The sequence below is a fragment of the Schistocerca cancellata genome, chromosome 5 (genome assembly GCF_023864275.1).
Source record: "Schistocerca cancellata isolate TAMUIC-IGC-003103 chromosome 5, iqSchCanc2.1, whole genome shotgun sequence".
Lineage (NCBI taxonomy): Eukaryota > Metazoa > Arthropoda > Insecta > Orthoptera > Acrididae > Schistocerca > Schistocerca cancellata.
The window spans coordinates 245,233,813-245,259,313 of record NC_064630.1 but is presented as its reverse complement, the minus strand read 5'-3'; the positions used below and the strand labels follow the sequence as shown (position 1 = coordinate 245,259,313).

At 39.0% G+C, this 25,501-nt stretch overlaps 1 protein-coding gene across 1 annotated transcript in view; it reads right to left on the bottom strand.

Annotated features, from left to right (window-relative positions):
• Positions 1–12,230: 12,230 nt before the first annotated feature.
• LOC126187627 (solute carrier family 35 member C2) overlaps positions 12,231–25,501 on the bottom strand; it is an 87,672-nt gene continuing 74,401 nt past the window's right edge. The window contains exon 7 of the mRNA XM_049928823.1: positions 12,231–12,866. Coding sequence (XP_049784780.1) covers positions 12,552–12,866 — 315 coding nt within the window. The 3' untranslated portion in view covers positions 12,231–12,551. The remainder of the gene's footprint in view (positions 12,867–25,501) is intronic.

The following is a 25,501-nucleotide window of genomic DNA, read 5'->3' as shown; positions in this document are numbered from 1 at the left end:
TGCTGTGAAGCAGTACTCGAAATGCCTAACTCCTTAAACAGATATCTAAAAGATGACAATGGGTGAGCATCACATTATTCTTACAATGTGTTTTCGAGCAATGAAGACTTTCTTGCTTAAAAATGAGTTACCCCAGAACATTATTCCATATGACATTATTGAATGAAAATATGTAAAACATGTCAACTTATGATTTGTCTTTCCCCTAGGTTTGCAACGATTCTAAGTGCCAATGTCACTTAACCAAGTTGTTTTATGAGTTCCAAAATGTGATTTTCCTGTTTAAACTCTCATCAATAGGAATACCTAAGAATTTAGAGATTACCGCCATATTTATTATTTCCTCATGATGTACCACATTTATCTCCGGTTATAGTACTTCTATATGTGCAGAACTGAATATGTCATGTCTTTTTAAAATTGAGGGTGAGATCATTCACAGCAAACCAGGCAATGATACATTTAAGAACACTGTTTCCCATTTCTTCAGTTGCTGTAAGTACACTTGGACTGATTACAATACTAGAGTCATTCATAAAAAGAACTAATTTAGCTTGTTGTATATTAGGCGGAAGATCATTTACATATATGAGGAATAACAGTAGACCAAAGATGGAGCTTTTGGGGAACCCCATGTCATTTCCCCCCAAAGTCAGAACAACAAGTATGTCAAGAAGCTTCCGACACCACACAAACTGCTGAAGGGACCTCCTGGAACAGGCGACATCGAGAATCATGATGAAAGATTGTATATTCATGAACGGATGGATCAAATCGCGTAGCTGTAGCTGTTATTTCATTTCAGTTGAATTCTGATATTATCCACACTGATAACATATTGCATATGTTCACATAATAAATGTACATGGACCTACAGTCCGATGATGCTTATTTATAAAAGTATGGAAGAGTACGTAGTACCTTAATATCAACAATATTTCTTTACGAATTTGCCACCCAGAAACCATTCAGTACTCTGTCGATGCAATCTGTAACAGTTTTTATGAACGGGAGGCAAACTTTACCATTGTTATACACTTCAGATCTTTTAGGGTGTAGTGCCCTATCTATCTCTCTGTCAGAGTAGCCGTTTTCCCTGAAGACAAAATGTTAGGCAGCGAAATATGTCTTGGACTGGGGCAATATGACCATAAAATAAAAATCGTCAATAATGCAAATATGAACTGCGAAAGCCTGTATTATATAACTGAATTTCCTGCATGTTTTTAACGAAACTTTCCCTCTTATTTACTGCCATAGATCGTGCTTAAATATCACAACTGTGAAATAAAGCCTTAATAACTGTAAATAAATCAAACACTGATGTGGAAAATTACCCAGCTAATGTATATTTTTTAGCACTAAGCAATTTGAAGGTAATCCTTTCAATAAATTCAACAAAACTACAGCAAAAGATATAGAAAATGCAACACTGTCACTGAAATATTATATAAAACCAGCACCATGGGATGGAATACCAATAAAAATATTAAAAGCAGTCTAATTCACAATAGTTAATCAGACCTTTGAAGAAGTTTGTTTTCTGGATACCCTTAAATATGCAGTAGTTTAAACCATTACTCAAAAAAGGCAAAAAACTTCTTATGGGAAACTGTTTCCAATCTTACATCACTCTCAAAAACATCTTGCGAGGTTTTCGCAATACAAATTAAAAATTTCATTCCGTGCAACCTGCAAGAATTTTTTGTGGCCTATTATGGGCATTTGATGATAGTGTGAACTACTGCTTACTGCTCTCTAAGCTGAAAAAAAATGTGGAATTAGGGGCACTATATTAGAATGGTTTGTGTCCTATGAAACCACCTGAAAGCAAAGAGTGATTATGACATCAGATACAAGGAATTATCTACATCTATACTCTGAAAACCACTGTGAGGTGCATGGCAGAGGGTATGTCCCATTGTATCAGTTATTAGGGTTTCATCCTGTTCCATTCACATATGGAGCATGGGAAGAATGGCTGTTTGAATGCCTCTGTGCGTGCAGTTGTTATTCCGATCTTATTGTCATGATCCTTGTATGAGTGATATATAGGGGGCTATAGTGCATCTCTACAGCAATCATTTAAAGCTGGTTCTTGAAACTTTGTTAACAGACTTTCTCAGGATAGTTTCTGTCTCCAAGAGTCTGCCATTTAAGTTCCTTCAGTATCTCTGTGACACTCTTCCATGGATTAAACAAACCTGTGATCATTTGTGCTGCCCTTCTCTACACATGTTCAATATCCCCCGTTAGTCCTGTCTGGTACAGGTCCCACACACTTAAGCAATATTCTACAATGGACGCATAAGTGATTTGTAAGCAATCACTTTTGTAGACTGATTGCACTTCCCCAGTATTCTACCAATAAACCAAAGTCTACCACCTGCTTTTCCCACAACTGTGATCATTTCATTTCATATCCCTACAAAGTATTACAGCTGGATATTTGCGTGAGCTGGCCGATTCCAACAGTGACTCACTGATGTTATACTCATAGGATACTATGTTTTTTCATTTTGTGGAGTGAAAAATTTTACATTTCTGAACATTTAGAGCAAGTTGCCAGTCTCTGCACCATGTTGAAACCTTATCAACATCTGACTAAATATTTATGCAGCTTCTCTCGGATAATACTTCATTATAGATAACTGCATCATCTGCAAAAAGTCTGATTTTACTATTAATATTGTCTGTGAGGTCATTAATATACAACATGAGCAGCAAGAGTTCCAAAACATTTCCCTGGGGCACACTCTAAGTTACTTCTACCTCTGATTATGACTCTCCATCCAAGGTAACATGTTGTGTCCTCCCTACCAAAGAGTTCTCAGTCTAGTCTAAATTTCATTTGATACCCCACATGCTCATACTTTTGACAATAGGTGCAGGTGCAGTGCTGAGTCAAATGGTTCTCAAAAATCAAGAATTATGCTTCACAAAGGATAACCATTTCACAATGAGTCCACTAAGGTTCAAGTCTTAGACCCCAACATATCTACATCTATCACTAAATATTGAGTGTCACTCAGTTTTATTTGCATATGACACAACTGTCATCACTGAAACCAACAGCACTGACTACATTCCTCAATCTATCATAAATACCCTAGAAAATCGGATAACTGATCCGATAGGCTGAAATTACACATGGAAATAGCTCAGTTACTGCAGTTTAAAACAAAGCAAGCAAAGTTAAATGATGTTCAAATCTGTAGCAAAAATCAAGATTTGCAAGGAGTTATCTGCTTGAAATTCCTAGGCATGTATTTGGATAAAAATTCACCATCGGCCTCACATACACCATGCCTTGCAAATAAACTAAATAGCCTGCCATTTGCAACATTGATATTATACAATTCAACCAACGTGGACACAAGGAGAGTACTATACCACAGACACTTAAAAATGAATAGTAAGATATGGAATTATATTTTGGGGCAACTCAAATAACATATCATGAATATTAATACTCCAAAGTACCATCATTACAAACATGCTCAATGCAAATGGAGCACAATGTCATCCACCTCTAATATACAAGTATACCAAGCGTTCCTTCATTGTACATCTATGAACTGGTTACCTTTGCCCACAGCCATCCTGATTTATTTACAACAAAGTCATTTTAACATGATTACAATGACAAGAATCAAAATAATCTTATGCCTCCTATCCACTGATTGAAACTTCATGCCCAAACTCTGTAATGTATAAGTATGAACATTTATAACAAAATAAAAGGAAAAGATTTGCTGAATATTAATCCAGAAACACTGAAAACAAACTGAAATGACAAACTGGCGTAGAAAAGTTATTATTCAGTTTCATGTGATACACAGAATATTAACTTTAACACCACAGATTTGTTCCCATAATTTGTTACCAATTAACAAAGGTAAGATGTTGACAGGGGATACTTCTAAAAAGCAACTCAAGGATGGCTTATCCAAAAATGCTCACGTAACTTGGATTTAACAAGAATAATACTGTAAGAAACATTCCTATTCTAGAAATAAGTATATTAATTGTGGCATATTGTAAAATATTTGTAATTGTAAAACATTTATATGTTCTTAACAATGCCATGTATGTAAGATTATGTGTTACGAGCAGGTGTTAAAGAAATAATTGATTACATTTATTTTCAGAAAAGGTGTAATATAATTTTTGTGTTTTTTTTCTCTTCTGAACATTAATTCAGTTATTCAAAATTGCATGTCATGAAACAATAAATTTCTAATCCACTGTAGAGCTGAGGACCATAATGGAGAAGCCAGATATGGCCTTTACTTTATACAGCAGTGGATGTCGAATGGCTGCAGCTGATTCTTCTTTATTTGATTGGTCCAGAGCTTAATTTTTAAATCACTGTTCGTACATATGAGATAGGACGAATCACAGGCACCATAGTTAATTTATAATTACAGTAGTTAATAGCTGAAACCACGAGCTCAACACAAATAAAGTAAATACTAATATAAAATTCTGTAACAACTAATGATACAATTAATATTGGTATATCAGATTAACTTCTTGTGATCATTCACAAATTCAAACATGCAGTAGAAGCAGTGGTGAAGCAAGTACACAAACAAGGCAGTGGCAGTACGTTCAGACTTTTAAAAAGTGGTCTACAGGAATTCCTGCATTTAGCTTGATTTATCATTCCGATGATCTTTTGTCTTTATTTTAATTTTTGGTTTTAATTATGAATTCCCCTCAAAATATTTCCTTACACAAGTAATGACTGTATATTGCCATGATACATTGTCAACACTGATGAACAGCTTGCATTTTGAGTGATAATTACAACAGCATAATAAATGTATTCAACTTTTCATTTCGATTTTTCAGGTTAGTTTTCCACTTCAAATTCTCCTGGATACATGTACCTAAAATTTTTTAAATTACATTTGAGACTTTTTTTCCCGCAATGTTGAAAACAAGGTTTGTGGGATGAACGTTCTGTATGATGTAGAAGTTAACTTATATAGTTTTCTCTGCAATTTATGATGAACCTGCCAGTTCTGAACCATTGAGCTAAACTTTGGATTACTGATGTTGCAGTTTCCTACATATTTTCTTTACTGTGGTTCCATTATTCAACTTTTGAGTGAAGTCATTTACATACAACAGAAATACGGTGGGTCCAAGATCCCAGACTTCACACTTTATATTTTGGTCATTCCTGTAAAAAAAAACAGAAATTGTGTGTGTTTCATGGTCTTTCTATTTTATTTCTGCATTCTGATTGTGATAATGAACAAGAAGAAGAAGAAGAAGAAGAAGAAGAAGAAGAGAAACTGATTAACATTTCTGGATCTGCAAACAAGAGCTCTATACTGTGAATACACTGGCTACCAGTAGAATTTTCTTGGGGTAACGTCTCTTCATATTATTACAAAATGTGAAATATTTGGACTGTTTTTCTCCAAACCTTTGGCAAAGATCACTGCAGATTTGTTTGTTACAAGGGTGTAATACTGCTTATTTTCTCAGACACTTCATATTGGTATTCTCATTCAAAAAGCATACAAAATAATATAAAATTAGGATGTTGTTAGTAAAATAGGCACTTGTAATTTTGTTTAGAAAAATTGACATGTCTTCCCAATAAGCTTTGCAAACAGATTCATGTAACTCCCTTTTTCTTTTCCTTTGTGAAAAAGTTTCCTGTGTCTTAAATTTGTTGTCTGTGCACAAACTATCCATACACAGTACAGGAAAAGTGAACAGAAGTTCCATAGTTGAATTCTCTCTTTCAGTGGCAATGACTCCTTATATTTTTGTCAGATCTTTGTTGTATCTTCTGATTGTAAAGTTGACAAAGTCAAGGCATATTACCCAAGCAAAGATTTCCTCATCTCTTTATTTACTTTCCGAATTTATTTTCACTAACTTTATTTTTATTATATAATGCTGACTCAGAACACTTCAGGGACCTGGCATACATATACAGTATCTTCAATATAAAAGTGACATTGTAACAATAAAATGCACATTCGGCCATTGAAAGTCATCATTTTATTTAAAATCAGGAAATAATTTTAAAAATTACAGCATACACTCAGGACAGAAGAAAACGACATACCACAAACAAAATGTCTGAATGAGAAAGAAATCAGTATATGTGATGTACACTTACAAACAAAGAAACCATTACAATTTCTGAAAAATTAGATGATTTATTCAAGAGAAATACCTTCACAAACTGAGAAAGTCAATAACACATTGGCCACCTCTGGCCCTTATGCAAGCAGTTATTCAGCTTCGAACTGATTGACAGAGCTGTTCGATATCCTTCAAAGGGATATCGAGCCAAATTCTGTCCAATTGGAGTGTTAGAACTGCAAAATCCCAAGCTGGTTGAAGGCCTCTACTCATAGTGCTCCAACGTTCTCAGTTGTGAAGAGATCTGGCCGCCTTGCTGGCCAAGATAAGGTTTGGCAAGCATGACGACAAGCAATACAAACTCTTTTCGTGTGCTGGTGGACATTATCTTGCTGAAATATAAGCCCAGGATGGCTTGCCTTGAAGGGCAATAACACAGAGCGTAGAATATCATTGACATAGCACTGTGCTGCAAGGTTCCTGTGGATAACAACCAAAGGGGTCCGGCTATGAAATGAAATGGCATCCCAGACCATCACTCCTGGTTGTGGGGCCGTATGGCGGATGACTATCAGGTTGGTATCTCACCACTGTCCAGGTTATCTCCATACACGTCTCCATTGGTCATCGGGGCTCATTTAAAGCAGGTCTCATGACTGCAGACAATTCTACTCCAGTCAGTAAGATTTCAGGGGAAAGACATGTCTGGAGATGCCCTGGGCAGTGGTGGCATACCAACCTGACAGTTGCCTCCCATGTGGCCTGACAACCACTAGTGATGATGTGCAGTACCATTTTATTTCCCTCTGAAAGCCATCCGTGGCACCCACACAGCACAGTGTTACATCAACGCTATTTTATGCTCCATTTTGTTGCCCTTCATGGCAAGCCAACCTGGGCTTACACTTCAGCAACACAATGCCCACCTGCACATGACAGGGGTTTCTATTGCTTGTCTTCAGGCTTATCAAACTCTGCCTTAGCCAGTAAGGTCACTGTATATCTACCCAGTTGAGAACATTTGGAGCATTATGGCCAGGGATCTCCAACCGTCTCTTGATTTTGACAACCTATCGTGCCAACTGGAGAGAATTTGGCACGATATCCCTCGGAACATCCAACAACTCAATCAACGTCAACCCGAATAACTGGTTGCATAAGGGCCAGAGATGGACCAACACATTAATGCCTTTCTTAATTTGTGAAGTTCTTTTTCTTGACTAAGTCATCCTTTTTTTTCTGAAGCTGTAATCATTTGTTTGTCTGTACAGCTATTGATATCCATCCCATTTGGATAATTCCTTCATGTTGTATCTTTTTTTTTTTTTTTTTGGCCTTATCGAGTTTATATTGAAAATGGTCATCCTGTACTTCTATAAATTTTTGTGCTCGAGAAATCACATTCAAACATATTTTATGCACACTTGTACCACTTTCTACACATCTTCATGGATAAATGTAACATGTAGGCAGGTCCAGTGAATGAGGCAAACAAATCTTTCCTTATTGTATGTTCTTATATAAAGGCTTCATGAATGTGAGATAGCATTTGATGTGTGGCATGTTGCTCCACCTTGCTGGAAAAGCAGTACTGCCTTTCACATTCCTTTAAATGGGGGTAGAGGTCGTCAAAAATTTGAAGACAAATGTATTGACAGTGGTTTCAAAGAACATTTTGCTAATAAAAAAGTACCAGAACCTTTGTACCAGGCGACAATATTTTAATCATGAAGTGGAGTTTGATGCACAGTGTAAAGGCTTCTGGTGGATCAGTAGTGATTAATTTCAAAGTTTTCAAAGATTGTCTCCTAAATCATTTATGAAGATGAGGAACAGCAAAGGGCCAATAACACTATCTTGGGGAAGCCAGAAATCACTTCTGTTTTACTTTATGACTTTCTGTCAATTATTACAAAATGTGACCCCTCTGACAGGAAATCACGAATCTAGCCACATAACTGAGGTGATATTCCATAAGCATGCAATTTCACTACAAGCCGCTTGTGTGATACAGTGTCAAAAGCCTTCTGGAAATCTAGAAATATGGAATCAATTTGAAATCCCTTGTCAATAGCACAAAACATTTCGTGTGAGTAAAGAGCTAGTTGTGTTTCATAAGAACGATGTTTTCTAAATCCATGTTGACTGTGTGTCAATAGACCATTCTCTTCAAGGTAATGCATAATGTTCGAATACATGTTAAAAAATCCTGCTGCATATTGATGTTAATGATATGGGTCTGTAATTTAGTGGAATACTACTACCTTCCTTGAATATTGGTGTGACCTGTGAAACATTCCAGTCGTTGGGTACAGATCTTTAGTCGAGCGAATGGTTGCATATGATTGTCAAGTATGGAGCTATTGTATCAGCATACTCTGAAAGGAATCTAACTGGTGTAGAGTCTGGACCAAAAGACTTGCTTTTGCTAAGTTAGTTAAGTTGCTTCACAACTCTGGGGATACCTATTTCTACATTACTCATGTTCGCAGCTGTTCTCGATTCAAATTCTGGAATATTTACTTCATCTTCTTTTGTGAAGGCATTTCGGAAGGCTGTGTTTAGTAACTCTGCTTTGGCAGCATGTCTTCGATAGTATCTCCATTGCTATCACACAGAGAAGGTATTGATTGTTTCTTGTCACTAACATACTTCACATACAACCAGCATCACTTTGGATTTTCAACCAGGTTTTGAGACAAAGTTTTGTTGTGGAAACTATTTCAAGCATCTCGCTTTGAAGTCCTTGCTAAATTTTGAGCTTCTGTAAAAGAGTGCCAATCTTGTAAATTTTGCATCTGTTTAAATTTGGCATGTTTTTTTCATTGTTTCTGCAAGAGTGTTCTGACCTGTTTTGTGTACCAAGGAGGATCAGCTCCATTGTTTATTAATTTATTTGGTATAAATCTCTCAATTGCTGCTAATACTTTTTGTTTGAATTCAAGCCATGTCTGGTATAAACTTACAATGTTAATTTGGAAGGAGTGTAGATTCTCTCTAAGGAAGGCATCAAGTGAACTTCTGTCCGCTTTTTGAATAGGTATATTTTTTATTTACTTTTGGAGGATTGGAGGTTTCAGTATTCAATCTCGCTACTACAACCCTGTGTTCACTAATCCCTGTATTCATTTTGATGCTTATTATTGGCTCAGAGTTAGTTTTTGTTACGAGGTCAAGTGCGTTTTCACTACCATTTGTGTGGGCTCATGAACAAACTGCTTGAAATAATTTTCAGAGAATGCATTTATCACAATTTCAGATGAAGTTTTATGCATACCTTCGGATTTAGACATGTATTTTCGCTAACATATCGAGGGTAAATTAAAGTCACTACCAACTATAATTGTATGAGTTGGGTGCTGGTTTGAGATTAAACTCAAGTTTTCTTTGAACCTTTCAGCAACTTTATCATCTGAATTGGGAGGTCATTAAAAGGACCCAATTATTATTTTATTCCAGTTGCCACAAATGACCTCTATCCATAACTCACAGGAACTATCTACTTCAATTTTGCGACAAGATAAATTATTTCTAACAGCAACAAACACGCCACCGCCAACTGTGTTTAGCCTATCCGTTCGGAACACTGTTAGGTTTCTCGCAAAAATTACAGCTGAACTTATCTCTGGCTTTGGCCAGCTTTCAGTGCCTATAAAAATTTGAGCATCAGTGGTTACCATTAGCACTTGGAGCTTTGGTACTTTCCCAACACACCTACGACAATTTACAATTGTTATACCAATGGTTCCTGTATCTACATTCTTCCTGCGATCGGCCTGCAACCTCGGAGACTAAAGCCCTTTTTGTATTTCTCCACGACCCTCTAACCCAAAAAAATGCCCAGTCCACACCATACAGCTCCTGCTACCTGTGCAGCAGCCTCCTGTGTGTAGTGGACTCCTGACCTATTCAGCAGAGCCCAAAACCCAACCACCCTATGGTGCAAGTCGAGGAATCTGCAGCCTACACTGTCACGGAGCTGTCTGAGCCCCTGATTTAGACCCTCCACTCGGCTCTGTACCAGAGGTCTACAATCGGTACTGTCGACTATGCTGCAAATGGTGAGCTCTGCTTTCATCTTGCAAGCAAGACTGGCAGCCTTTACCACTTCTGTTAGCTGCTCGAAACCAGAGAGAATCTCTTCCGATCCAAAGTGTTACACATCAATGGTAGTGTGAGCCACCACCTGCAGCTGGCTGCACCCTGTGCTCTTAATGGCTTCTGGAAGGACCCGTTCCATGTCCGGAATGACTACACCTGGTATGCACGCAGAATGCACATTGGCTTTCTTCCCCTTTTTGGAAGCCCTTTCCCTAAGGGCATAATGTGCCTAACATTGGAGCTCCCAACTACCAATAATCCCACCCTCTGTCAATGCCTGGATCTTGCAGGCTGAGCGACAGCATCAGCCACATACAGCACCTGGAACCTGTTTGTCAAACTAAGAGTAGAGGCCTTATGTGCAGTCCCCTGGGAAGTCTTTCGCCATCTGTCATGCCCCAAGGTGACCTCCAACTTGAACATGGGTGAGGGGTCAACCTTAGTGCAAGCAGTAACTGGGCTGGCCACCAATGCGGACTATTCGGAAGACTCAGATGTGCTGGACGTCCATTGGATCCCCACGGTTGGCCCACAACAGTGATGCCCATCCACTGCAGCTTCGAGCTGTGTAGTCGAAGCCATTAAAGCATAGAGCTGAGAGTGAAGTGTCATCAACACGGTTCACATCTGCAACAACAGTCACAGTCACTATCCATACTAAAGACAAGACAAACGGACTACTGACGTGTGCTACGGAACTCTACTGTGGACCTTGACGAAAATGCAAGAACTGTATGTAATAAATTAGATTAATATGCATAGATTCAAAAACCGAACTACCAAAGCATTCAGATGAAATTAAATAATTCATCCGATTAGAAACTTGTAACATGTCACAAAATAAGTTTACTTTCTGATGCAAACGAAAATGTGAGAACTGTGTCTATCAGATATTAAATTAACACACAGAAACTCAAGAAACTAAACAATCAAAGCACACAGACAAAATTATACAATTCACTCCTAGTTAGGAACTCATAAAAGTCACAAAATTCTAACTCCTAGTTAGGAACTCATAAAAGTCACAAAATTCTACTGTTCATGACATCGTCCAGCATTCTTTTTCTAAATGCAGTGTCCATTTCACGCTGTCCACCCAGCATGTTCTTGGACTTCTTACATGCCGAGTTCCTTCAACTTCTATCACCAATTTTACTCTAGCTTTCCGTGTTCGTTCCACCCTGGACATGTACCCCAACCATTCAAGTTTTGATATTCTGACTTGCTCTAGTAGTGTTGTCTTAATCCCAACCATATCTCTGACCTCCCCACTTCTTTATTTGTCCACTTTGGTTAAGACCAGCTGGTGCTCTTAAGCACCATAATACAGGGTGGTTATAATTAAATTTTCACAATTTGAGTGAATGAAGAAGAAAAACTATTTACCACATTTTGTAGGAATGGGACTGTGTGCTGCAGGATTCACATTGTTAGTTGTGTTAGTGTCATAACTTGCTTTTAGGTGCCAGTACTGGTCCAGTGACATAGGGTTGAAACACGAGTATAAGTGTGTGTTACAGTTGCAGATAGTCAACATGGGTGCGGACAAGAGGAGGAGGCTTTATTCATAAAGCTGTTTTATCAAAACTATAGTAATAGTGCTGCTGATCTTTGCAAGTATCGATGTATTAAAGGTATACAGAGAGGTCCTCTTCCTGCACCAGGATTGAAGAACATTATTCGGAAGTTCGAGTTGAGAATTGTTCCTGTAAGAGGCTGAGGGCCAATCACATCACAAACTGTTGAAGAAATTACTGTTGCCATGGCTGAGAATGCTAGATGCAACATGCGATCTTCATGCATTTCACAAGCTGACTCATGACAACTAAACATTCCATGGTCCACTGTCTGAAAAATACTTTGAACAATTATGAAGTGGTATTTCTAGTGAGGTTACAGGTTGTTGTGGATGGTTATCATATTGGGCAACATTTGTAACCTGTAATGTAAACAAGGTACACAATTAACAATTGCCACCCTCTCATTTGAAAAGTAAAATGTGTTTGTTTCAATGGTTTATTTATTATTTCTCTTTCATATGTCCTTACAAATGTTTCCACAAAGTTTCATTGTCCTATGATTGTTGATTTTTCACGAGTGCCCTCTCAAGTAGCAAAATTTGTTACATACCCTGTATATAACAGATGTAAGCCCAAGTTCAGTAAAGTAGAAATCTGTTTACTTACTTTGTATATAAACTCTTTATTCCAACTACAAAGAATGTACACTTGGTATAAAAGAGAGATCATGTCTTTTTAAATGCAAACAATACTCATATAAAATCACATGTCTGTAACATACAGACAGACGTACTGCTGCAGCAGCAGCAGAAATGGTTATCTCACAGGGTTGTCCCTCCTCTGCTTTATACTGAAGAGCACTTGGTTTGAGTCATCACCACTCTCATCTTCACTGCTGCTGGTTTCATGGACCAGGAATTTTACATGGGTCTCACCCTCTGCAGACAGCAGGGGCAGCTTGTCAGTAAGTTGGTATTCATCCTGCCTGTTACCACTGGAGTGTAGAGCCGCCGAGGTGCGGCCCAAAGTGTGGACCATTATACCTGCCATGCACAACAGCAGGCCGACGAAGTTCACAGGACTCATGCGGTCACCAACCAACAGTATGGCCAGCAACAGCGTCATCGCTTCCTGAAAAGCGTGAAATGAGTTGTAGACAAATGAAAATAAAGTTCATATGATGTACCTTTGACACTCCAAAATTCTGAATTTTGTTTCTGTACCATGAAAAACCAACCACTTTGTGTGAAAGTATGACACCATCTTAAATCTCATATCATAACAAGTGCTACTTTCTCACAGTAAAGTCTGTATACTTAAAACATGCAAAGCAATTACAAAACCAGCTTTTCTGGGGGCAGAGGTTTCATGGGAACATGTATCTTGTGTAATAAAATGTCACTTTTAGGTCTGGAGTTATTTCAGAAAACTCTTATTATTTTTGACTAATACAGAATATTAAGTCTTGGAAAAACGCTTCTTTAAAATAAATAAATAAATAAATAAATAAATAAATAAAATAAAATAAAAAAAATAAAAAAAAATGATGTGTGTGAAATCTTACAGGACTTAACTGCTAAGGTCATCAGTCCCTAAGCTTACACACTATTTAACCTAAATTATCCTAAGGACAAACACACACATCCATGCCCGAGGGAGGACTCAAACCTCACTTCTGAAAGTGTTTGGAGTGTTGCCTTGCCTGCAAGTGACATGTGGAGAGTGTCGTTCAATAAATAATGCGCCACAATTTTTTTCTCCGAATATATTTACTCTTAGGAGTTAGAATTTGGTGACAATATCAGTCAACATTCCTTTTACATGTACTGTTTGTCAACATATTCACCATCACGTTTTATAGCATTCTGCCAGCATTGTGTAAGAGCATGTATTCCCTGGCAGTAAAAGCTTGTCCTGTGTCCTTACCCATTGTTTCACTTCATGAATTATGGCCTCACCACATTGAAAGACAAAGCATAAGTAGCCCAAACAGATGGAAGCCTGAGGGTCTGGGCTACCATGTAGATGAGATAATGATGTCCGACCCAATCTGGCGATATGTGCCTGGATTGTGAGAGTTGCATGTGGACATGCATTGTCATGTTGAAACACAATTTCTTTGTGATTCTTGTCAGATCAAACATGGAAACATGTTCCAATGCTCACAAACAGCTGTAGAGCCAACTGTCAAGTTGTGATGTGCCAGTCTACACAAATAATGGTATTCTTGTAATTCACCAAGTCGTGAGAGCTGGATGTGAGGCTGTGACAAACCGTCCTTAACATGGCTGATCACGCAGCTCAGTTTCTGCATTTCATGATGCATGAGATCTCTGTACCCATCATTCATCAGTACTCCTACAACTACATCATTATCATACACCACATTCAAATATTTCATACACTACATGCAAATGTTTACAGATGTTCCCCAGGCTTCTTTTTTTGCAACTAACTGTTCAATTACATCACATTTGCTTGTAAAGAGTGTCTCGAGTAGATGACATTTTGACAGTACAGCTCTGACACTGATTGTAACTGAAAAAGGTGCAGAAATTTGCAGCATCTCAAAAGATGTTTCCCTATGTATGCTAATGGGTGTAAATTTTTTTTTTATTTTCCAATCACTATTTATTGGACGAGCTTTGTAGGACAACCAAGAAGAGTACAAATGCTTTTGAAACGTGGTGTTGCAGAGGAATGGTGAAGAATAGATGATTAGAACTGATAACCAATGAAAAAGGTAAGAAATTGAGTTGAGTAGGGTAGGTCTCTACGGCACGTCTGACTAAATGAGGAGATACATGGTGTGTTCAAAAAGAAACTGAACTTTTGCTGTATATGCTTTATTGCTTATTGTTGTACATTTTAAGAACAAAATAGTACCCTCTACTGGCAATACTCCATTCCCATCATTTCTTCCAGTTTTGGAACACCTCCTGGAACACATTTTGTGGGATGCGCACGGAACACCTCCTGGAACACATTTTGTGGGATGGCGCACAAGTTTCCCATCTCATCGTCCTGTATCTCCTCTATGGTTTGGAAACAATGTCCTTTCAATGTGTTTTTCAGTTTGGGAAACAGGAAAAAGCCTGATAGGGCTAGATCTGGAGAATACGGTGGATGGGGCACTACGGGAATGTGGTACTTTTCTACATAGCTGCAGACAAGGAGTGATGCGTGAGTGGGCACATTGTCATGATGCAACATCCAACTCTGGTCTTCCCACAAGTCACACCTCTTCCTGGGCACAGGATTCCCTGGTGGACTTCCTTGTTTAGCATCTGACCATGTGGCTCAAATTCATGATGGATAATGCCTTTGTAGTCAAAAAACACAGCCAACATCACTTTGCTCTCTGACCGACTCGTGTGCTTTTTTTGGACGAGGTGACCCCTTGTCCACCCACTGTGACGACTACATCTCTGTTTCAGCATCATAGCCATACATCCATGTCTGATCGCCTTTTATGATGTTCTTAAGAAAGTTTTCATTTACACTAACAGTGGCAAGCAGTTCCTAACACATTTCAACATGGGACTGGTTCTGATCTTCAGTCAACATTGCATCTCAAGTTTTTCACTCAAACTTTGATGGCATGACCCTACACTGATGCCCACCTCCTCAGCAACTTCCCAGACACTTAAACGACAATTTCTGCGAGTCACAGCACAAATGAAATATACATGGCCATCATTTGTTGATGTGCTAGGACATTCAGACTTAGAATTGTCACAGACCGACATTCTGCCCGGTTCAAAACATTTAAACCACTCATAGCACTGTGTGCGAATCGTACAGTCCTTCCAATATGTCTTGGCTAAGCATTTGAAATGTCTCTGTGAAAGTTTTGCCAAGTTTGTAGCAGAATTTCACACACACATGTTGTTCTTCAAGCTCCTTAACTGAAATAATCCGATAAGCAGACTGTACACTTGCTTGCTTCAGCGGCTGTGGTTCGCTTGCTAACTTCCCGAGAGACATGAGGCAAATGGCAGGTTGTTGTCTAAGCCTATTGCTAGCTGCACTCAGTACCCGCACCGTACTCTCTCTGCTGGTTGGTGCGCTATTTCAAAATGTCAATTTCTTTTTGAACACACCTCTTATGTTGATGGGACACATACATTGGCATAAAGGAATAGTGTGAAGCGAGACCGTGGCTCAACAACAGTATGCAGGTTGAAATGGATGTAGGTTGGAGTAGTTACACAGAGGTGACGAGGCTTGCACAGGACAGATTAGCATGATGACCTCTATCACACTGAAGACCATCACCCACAACAACAACATAAAATATCTATGCATGTTGGTTCAACTAAGAGTTGTGAAGCTTGTCCCAGATCTTCAGATGCAGCAGTTAACTATAGTAAAGGTTGACGCTAACCTGCAATGTTAACCTCCTAAACCATAACACAGTTCTAATTTGGGAAATTTAATCTGAAGATCAGGTATACCACGCCAACATTATTCGCCAAAAAACACTAATGGATAGCTAAGCTAATGGTGAACACTTTCACATGCTTATTTACAGTCAAAACAAGAATGGGGCCTGTTCATTATTGTGAGTTTACCTTCACTCAAAATGCTTCTATGGGCAAACAGACAACAACATTAGTTTGTCCAAGTCTGCAAAATTCTGTACGTATTTAGAATTACAATGACTATTTGGAAGCATAATGATATTATTCATTACAAGTTACAATTTTACCAAATGAATGACTCATTAAGGACAATAAATTTCAGACCTAAGTCCATCTTCAAGCAGGAGCCTACATTTCCTTTCAAACTGCATTTTGTTTCAGGTGAGAAAGTATGTTATTTTCCTAAAATAAAACATAATCCGTCTGTATTTAGTTTGAACATGAGATGTAAATTACTGACTGAAGATGGAGTTAAGCTTAAAAATAGTTATGGTTATTTAGTTGGTTAGTCACTTATTTGCATGTTCCATGGAGCTAATTGTGATTATTGTTGTTTTATAGATTGTGTTAGTTATTTTCCAATTACAGTGTGAGCAGTAAGGATAAAGTTTTAATTATCACCTCCAAAATAGTTATGTAAGTAATTTCTTTGTTTGTTTCTTTGCAAGTACACCTTACATGTCTGTAGTCATGGTACACATTGAAATACCTGGGCCACAGTAACAGTACACTTCCAGATAATTTAAAACATGGAGCAGACTACTGATACAGTGGAGTATTGTGTGGCAATTAGTGTCCAGTATTTTAAGGTGGGCAACATAGCAACAGGTCATGCTGAGTTGGTGGAAGCGCATGGCAGCAATGCATCATCACATGACACAGTGGTTAACAGGTGCAGGCATTTCCAGTGTAGAAAATACGCCTGAATGAAGAAAAACAAAGTGGCAGACCATTTCACTGTGGAGGACCAAGTTTCACAAGAGATGTGGAGGCCCCAGTGGCCAAAGACTGGCAATAGAAGAAAAAGTTAAAATCAGCCATGGACCAGTTTTCAACATCTTGCATGACATTCTGAATATGGAAAAAAATCACCACCCAGTGGGTTTCATGATTGCACAGATCCATCCAGAAAGCCCAACAAATCCAAGCAGCAGCAGAAATATTGCAGCTGTATGGGCCAATCCATATGTCTTAATTTTTTTTTTTTTTTTTTTTTTGGGGGGGGGGGGGGGGGCACTTATAGTGTGGTGGCAACAGATTATTCTCTTAAGGGGGCTAACTGTCACTGGAACCTCCTGGTGAGATTACAAGATGCTGTCATGGCAAAGAAATGTCACGGGAAGCTGTCCCATGTGACATATTCCTCCGTATCAGTGCAACTCATTCTGCACGGGACACAGTCACACACACTGCTTCTTTGGACTATAAATTTTGCTTAATTTCCTATTCTCCTGACATGGAGCCCAGTGACTTCTTCCTCACTGCTCAGCTGAAGAAACCATCATGTAGCAGGCATTTGCAGAATGATGACGAGGTGACTTTCAATTTGGAATGTTTCCCAAACAGTCAAAATGCAGGTTTCCACAATGAAGGTCTCTGCCAAGTCATCCATTGTCAGGAAAAATGTCTTGTGCTGAATGGTGGATGTGTAGAGGAGGATAAGCAGGCATCACCAAGTTTAATGTTCACAACTTTATTTTTTTCAGAATGGTTATTGAAACTTTCTGACTACCACTTGTACTGACTCTCAGTGAAAAATATGGTAAATGTCTTTTATAAATATCTTAAGCTACCTGGTTTCAGATTGTGTTTGAAGTTGAGTTTATTACATGGGGGTGAACATTAATAAAACCAACAAACTGCAGGGTTGCACACCTCAATAGAAACAGAGGAAAAAGGGTCCAATGAAAACATGTCCGGAAATGCATCGTTGCCACGGTAGATCACACTGAAGGATGAAAGTTTCTCTGATCATGTGCCATTTGTTCCTTGTGTGTTGCAAGTTGTGTGATTGAGGCAGCGCACTGTAAGCAGCAGAATGGTCCAGTACTTATGTCGAGAACAAACCGAGATGTTGTTTGTATATGGCCAGGCAGATGGAAACAGTTGAAAGGCCGCACAGCTACACCAAAACAAGCACCCTCACAAATACCAACCACATCACACAACATTTCAAGCACTTTTTGGACATTTATATGATCATGGTTCCTTTCAGGCAGACGAACAGGCAGAGAGGTGGTGGACTGTGTGTACACCAGTTCTGAAGGACCGGGTTCTACAGGATGTTGAGACAAACCCTAGTAGAAGCTCCAGGCAAGTGGCCTACCAACAAGGTGCAACTGAAGTACAATTATGTGTATCTTGCATGACAACCGCTACTATCCCATCACCTGCAATGAGAACAAGGATTATCAGCAGTGGACTTCCATCTAAGGAAAGGTTTTTGTCGATGCTATTGGGACCAGACCATCATGATTATGGAATTTCTGTCATCTGTCCTCTTTATCGACAAAGCAGCCTTTACCAAAACTGACACTATCAATCTGCATAATCATCTTCTGTGGGCTACAGACAATCTTCATGAGGTATCTCATAAGCATCGGTTCAGAATCAATGTGTGGGCAAGGATTCTTGGTGACCACATACCTGGACTGGTTTATTCTTCCACAACCCCATGACGGAGGAATGTGCCTGAACTTTCTGCAGAATACTCTACCTGAGCTGCTTGAGTATATTCCTTTGGCATTGTGACAGGTTATACATGATGGAGCACCGCCCTACTTCTGGATTATAGTTTGCCGACATCTCAACAACATTTTCCCCAGATGTTGGATAGGACACAGGGACCCTGTAGCAAGGCCTGCTAGAAAACCGGAGTTAAACTTCCTGTATTTTTACCTCTACGGGCATCTGATGTGCAGACCCTTCAACGACATGTTCATGACACCTGTGATTCTATTCGGAGAGAGGTTGGAACGAGCGAAAGAGTGCAGCAATCCACGTTGCAACATGTGAATGCATGCACTGCATCCTTTGGAGGCCACATTGAAGACCTGTTGTGATGTGGTTCGATGCACCTCTGTACTATGTTCTGGGATGACCTGGTGTCATTGCACGCTCACCCTCCATTTCTGGACGCGTGTTCATAGGATCATTTTTCCTCCATTTCTGGTTGGAATCCATCACTGCAGTTTGTCAGTTTTTTTAATGTTCACCCTATGTATTAGACTCTTCCCATCACTGGGTAAATGGACAAGATTTTTTTAGCTGAATACCTCACTCTCCTTTATTTTTGGTCACACTACAGCTGAGTCATTTCTTGGTCTAGTATAACAATTATGAATGTTAAAGTTGTTTTCAAACTGCAACTGACTGTTGGTAACGAACTTCACAATGGAATAAACGTACTGTGAGGCCATTGTCCGTAAGTCAAACTGTTTAAAGAACTGTCTGCAAGAGGATCTTGAGGGCACATATAATCCTTATTATATGCTTTGGTGCAACAAATGTGTTCTTTCTCAATGAAAAGTTGTCCCAGGATATGATGCAATTAGACATTAGTTCAACAAAATAGGATCATTTAAGATCTATAAAATGTTTCTTTCAGTTCAGCTCCTTATCAACATAAAAAGGTCAAGAATTCACACTATTCTGTTTCATTTGTCAATTTGCCTTCATACTAAATAAATCACTCTTTTGATGGAACAGTGACAGGTTGCAGTGATTTTTCTCATCATTACACATATAAAATAGTAACATAATGCTGAAGAAAGTCACGGGAGAATTACACTGATGAACCAAAACATTATGACCACCTGCTTAATAGCTTGTTTGTCCATCTTTAGAATGAAATACATCATTGATTCCGCGTATTAGGGTCCAACAGTTTGTTGGTAGGTTTGTGGAGGTATGTGGCATTAGATGTCTACGCAAAGGTCATGTAATTGGCTTACATAACTGGCCGCTGATTTGTGTATGCGGTAATGGAGCCTTAAGCCGTCGGCACACAGACCACGCTATTGAACGTCGACATTGAGCATACAGAGTTCAATGTGCTGCTGAACACTCAGGAACGATGCGACTTGTGCATACGGTACATGGGCCCAAACATGCCATACCCGATAACAACGCACTCCAGCGGCACTTGCAGGATGTTTCTAACTCGTAAATCACACTGTTTACTAAAAGGGTGCGTGTAAAATTCCCACATTAACTTTATCAAAATGCACATTTCCTCCATTGCCCATAGGCTATTCACGTTGTTCTATATGTAATATACACAAATAAAAACTTCAATTATCCACGTACATGTTTCAAGATGGAAAGGAATGTACCATGTCCAATAAGTAAGGACACAGGCTTATAAAAGTTATATTACAAACAGTGCAATATAAATTTTTCAATAGTTCCCCACATAAGATAAGCATTATTTCACCATTCCCACATTTTAGTAAAACCCTAGGGTCATTCTTACTTCATCAATGTTCCTACCCAGTAGCAGAATTTTTGCAAAATGTGAATTATGAAACATAAAAGAAAAAGAAGCAAAATATCATTATACAAGTAGCGCAAGCTGTCCTGTAGATCAAGCCAATCAAACAAACTCACTACTCAAAAAAGGGTGAACTCATATTTACATAACAACAAATACTATAGTATGTGTCAGAACCTATTACGTGCATATCAGGGAAAAAAAAAAATTTTTTAGACGTGAACAATCGGCATTTCATGCATTTTGATAAAAGTCGGTAATGCTACTCGCTATGCTAAACTGACAACAAACCTCATAAAGCCAATTCTAATACATTGCCACTTGCTAAAAGCTTTAATTGTAGCTATGTTACTAATTGAAATTTAATTATAGCAAATTGTAGCAAGAAAAATGCATTTTTGGTGGATCCTCAGTGTGTCGTTGCCTTCAAATGGCATACTCTCATAACACGCAAATTACAATAATACTTTTGCCACGAATAAGATGTTTCTCATTATTTTTTTCCCAACGAATCACACAGTTAACAACGGGTTTTTGAGTGATTCTCAATTTGGCGGCGTTCAGAAACGTCATATATATGTGTAGGCTTGAAATGAATGCCAATATGGCACCTCAAAACACTGTGCTGAAGGGAGATGGCATGCATGTGACGTAGGTGGCGTTGTGCCATCTCATTGGTCAACGCTCAGATGCACGCTCTGAATATCTGACCTGCCAGATATTGCCCTGCACGTTCGGGAAGACTCCCAAACATGCTATTCTGTGCTATGACTTCAGAAACTGGGCACGTTCAATGCTCAACATTCTGCTGTACAGTCCGTTTGTCAACAGCTTTATAGCGATCCATATGGGCTCCATAAGCTTTACATCAGGTGAATTTGGTAGTCGAGACATCAACGTTGAGTTCACAATAATGCTCCTCCAGCCACAGTTCTGGCTCAGAGACACAGAAAATTATACTGCTGAAACATGGCACCACTGTCAGGGATGACATCAGGAATGAAGGGATGCAGTTGGTTCGCAGCTGTCAGTGTGTCTTTGACTACTACCACAGGTCCCATGCTAGCACAGGAGAATGTCTCCCATAGCATAGTACTGCTCCCAGCAGCCTGCGTCCTTGGCACACTGCACATTTTACGCTGCTGTTCATCTCAATGATGGCATTTCTGGAGTTGACCAGTGACCTAATGTAGCAAAAGTGTGATTCACTCAAGGAGTCAACACATTTCCATTGATCAATGGTCGAATTCGATAGTTCCATGCCCACTGCAATTATAAATGATGATGCCGTTGTGTCAACGTGTGAACTCACAGGTGTGGTCTGCTGCGGAGATCCATATTCATCAATGTACGATGAACAGTGTACTCCAAAAACACTTGTGTGTGCATCGGCATTGTGCTTTTTTGGCAGACATGCCTCAGATCACTATTATCCTACTTTACAGAGCAGATGAGCCTGCAAACTCCATGTTCTGTGAAGAGTTGTAGATGTCCAACCATTTAGCGCCTAGTGGTAGTTTCACTGTCCTACTTATTTCTGTAGATGCTCATGACAATAGCACATGAATATTCAACCAACTTCACTGCTTTCAAGATACTCATTCACACGCTGTGCATAATAATAATAATAATAATAATAATAATCATCATCATCATCATCAAACCTTTGTTGAAGCCATTTATTTCAAAGGATTTCCCCATTTGCACCCCATACCATCACTAGGGTGACCCCCCAATCTGTCTCTGCTCTGCTTACATACTTTTGTTACCACATCTTGTTCCCACAACGCCACCAGACAGCATTCAACGTTGCAGTGGACAGTGTCATGATGTTGTGGCTGATCAGTGTAATACATACTATGAGGATTATCTGTCGTTGTTGTGGTCTTCAGTCCTGAGACTGGCTTGATGCAGCTCTCCATGCTACTCTATCCTGTGCAAGCTTCTTCATCTCCCAGTACCTACTGCAGCCTACATCCTTCTGAATCTGCTTAGTGTATTTATCTCTTGGTCTCCCTCTACAATTTTTACCCTCCACGCTGCCCTCCAATACTAAATTGGTGATCCCTCGATGTCTCAGAACATGTCCTACCAACCGATCCCTTCTTCTAGTCAAGTTGTGCCACAAGCTCCTCTTCTCCCAAATTCTATTCAATACCTCCTTATTAGTTATGTGATCTACCCAGCTAATCTTCAGCATTCTTCTGTAGCACCGCATTTCGAAAGCTTCTATTCTCTTCTTGTCTAAACTATTTATCGTCCACGTTTCACTTCCATACATGGCTACACTTCATACAAATACTTTCAGAAATGACTTCCTCACGCTTAAATCTATACTCGATGTTAACAAATTTCTCTTCTTCAGAAATGCTTTCTTGCCATTGCTAGTCTACATTTTATATCCTCTCTACTCCGACCATCATCAGTTATTTTGCTCCCCAAATAGCAAAACTCCTTTACTACTTTAGGTGTCTCATTTCCTAATCTAATTCCCTCAGCATCACTCGATTTAATTCGACTACATTCCATTATCCTCATTTTGCTTTTGTTGATGTTCATCTTAAATCCTCCTTTCAAGACACTATCCATTCCGTTCAAATGCTCTTCCAAGTCCTTTGCTGTCTCTGACAGAATTACAATGTCATCGGTGAACCTCAAAGTTTTTATTTCTTCTCCATGGATTTTAATACCTACTCTGAATTTTTCTTTTGTTTCCTTCACTGCTTGCTCAATATACAGATTGAATAACATCGGGGAGAGACTACAACCCTGTCTCACTCCCTTCCCAACCACTGCTTCCCTTTCATGTCCCTCGACTCTTATAACTGCCATCTGGTTTCTGTACAAATTGTAAACAGCCTTTCGCTCCCTGTATTAATGGAATGTAGTGGAATTAAGTCGGGTGATGCTGAGGGAATTAGATTAGGAAATGAGACACTTAAAGTAGTAAAGGAGTTTTGCTATTTGGGGAGCAAAATAACTGATGATGGTCGAAGTAGAGAGGATATAAAATGTAGACTGGCAATGGCAAGGAAAGCGTTTCTGAAGAAGAGAAATTTGTTAACATCGAGTATAGATTTATGTGTCAGGAAGTCATTTCTGAAAGTATTTGTATGGAGTGTAGCCATGTATGGAAGTGAAACATGGACGGTAAATAGTTTGGACAAGAAGAGAATAGAAGCTTTTGAAATGTGGTGCTACAGAAGAATGCTGAAGATTAGATGGGTAGATCACGTAACTAATGAGGAAGTATTGAATAGGATTGGGGAGAAGAGAAGTTTGTGGCACAACTTGACCAGAAGACGGGATCGGTTGGTAGGACATGTTCTGAGGCATCAAGGGATCACCAATTTAGTATTGGAGGGCAGCGTGGAGGGTAAAAATCGTAGGGGGAGACCAAGTGATGAATACACTAAGCAGATTCAGAAAGATGTAGGTTGCAGTAGGTACTGGGAGATGAAGAAGCTTGCACAGGATAGAGTAGCATGGAGAGCTGCATCAAACCAGTCTCAGGACTGAAGACCACAACAACAACAACAACAATTTTACCCTTGCCACCTTCAGAATTTGAAAGAGAGTATTCCAATCAACATTGTCAAAAGCTTTCCCTAAATCTACAAATGCTAGAAATGTAGGTTTGCCTTTCCTTAATCTTTCTTCTAAGATAAGTCGTAAGGTCAGTATTGCCTCACGTGTTTCAACATTTCTACGGAATCCAAACTGATCTTCCCCAAGGTCGGCTTCTATCAATTTTTCCATTCGTCTGTAAAGAATTTGCGTTAGTATTTTGCATGTGTGAGTTATTAAACTGATAGTTCGATAATATTCACATCTGTCAACACCTGCTTTCTTTGGGATTGGAATTATTACATTTTTCTTGAAGTCTGAGGGTATTTCGCCTGTCTCATACATCTTGCTCACCAGATGGTTGAGTTTTGTTAGGACTGGCTCTCCCAAGGCTGTCAGTAGTTCTAATGGAATGTTGTCTACTCCGGGGGCCTTGTTTCAACTCAGGTCTTTCAGTGCTCTGTCAAACTCTTCACGCAGTATCATATCTCCCATTTCATCTTCATCTACATTCTCTTCCATTTTCTTAATATTGTCTTCAAGTACATCGCCCTTGTATAGACCCTCTATATACTCCTTCCACCTTCCTGCTTTCCCTTATTTGCTTAGAACTGGGTTTCCATCAAAGCTCTTGATATTCATCCAAGTGGTTCTCCTTTATCCAAAGGTCTCTTTAACTTTCCTGTAGGCAGTATCTATCTTACCCCTAGTGAGATAAGCCTCTACATCCTTACATCTGTCCTCTAGCCATACCTGCTTAGCCATTTTGCACTTCCTGTCGATCTCATTTTTGAGACGTTTGTTTTCCTTTTTGCCTGTTTCATTTACTGCATTTTTATATTTCCTCCTTTCATCAATTAAATTCAATATTTCTTCTGTTACCCAAGGGTTTCTACTAACCGTTGTCTTTTTACCTATTTGATCCTCTGCTGCCTTCACCATTTCATCCCTCAAAAGCTACCCATTCTTTTTCTACTGTATTTCTTTCCCCCATTCCTGTCAATTGTTCCCTTAATGCTCTCCCTGAAACCCTGTACAACCTCTGGTTCTTTCAGTTTATCCAGGTGCCATCTCCTTAAATTCCCACCTTTTTGCAGTTTCTTCAGTTTTAATCTACAGTTCATAACCAATAGATTGTGGTCAGAGTCCACATCTGCCCCTGGAAATGTCTTACAATTTAAAACCTGGTTCCTAAATCTCTGTCTTTCCATTATATAATCTATCTGATATCTTCTAGTATCTCCAGGGTTCTTCCACGTATACAACGTTCTTTCATGATTCTT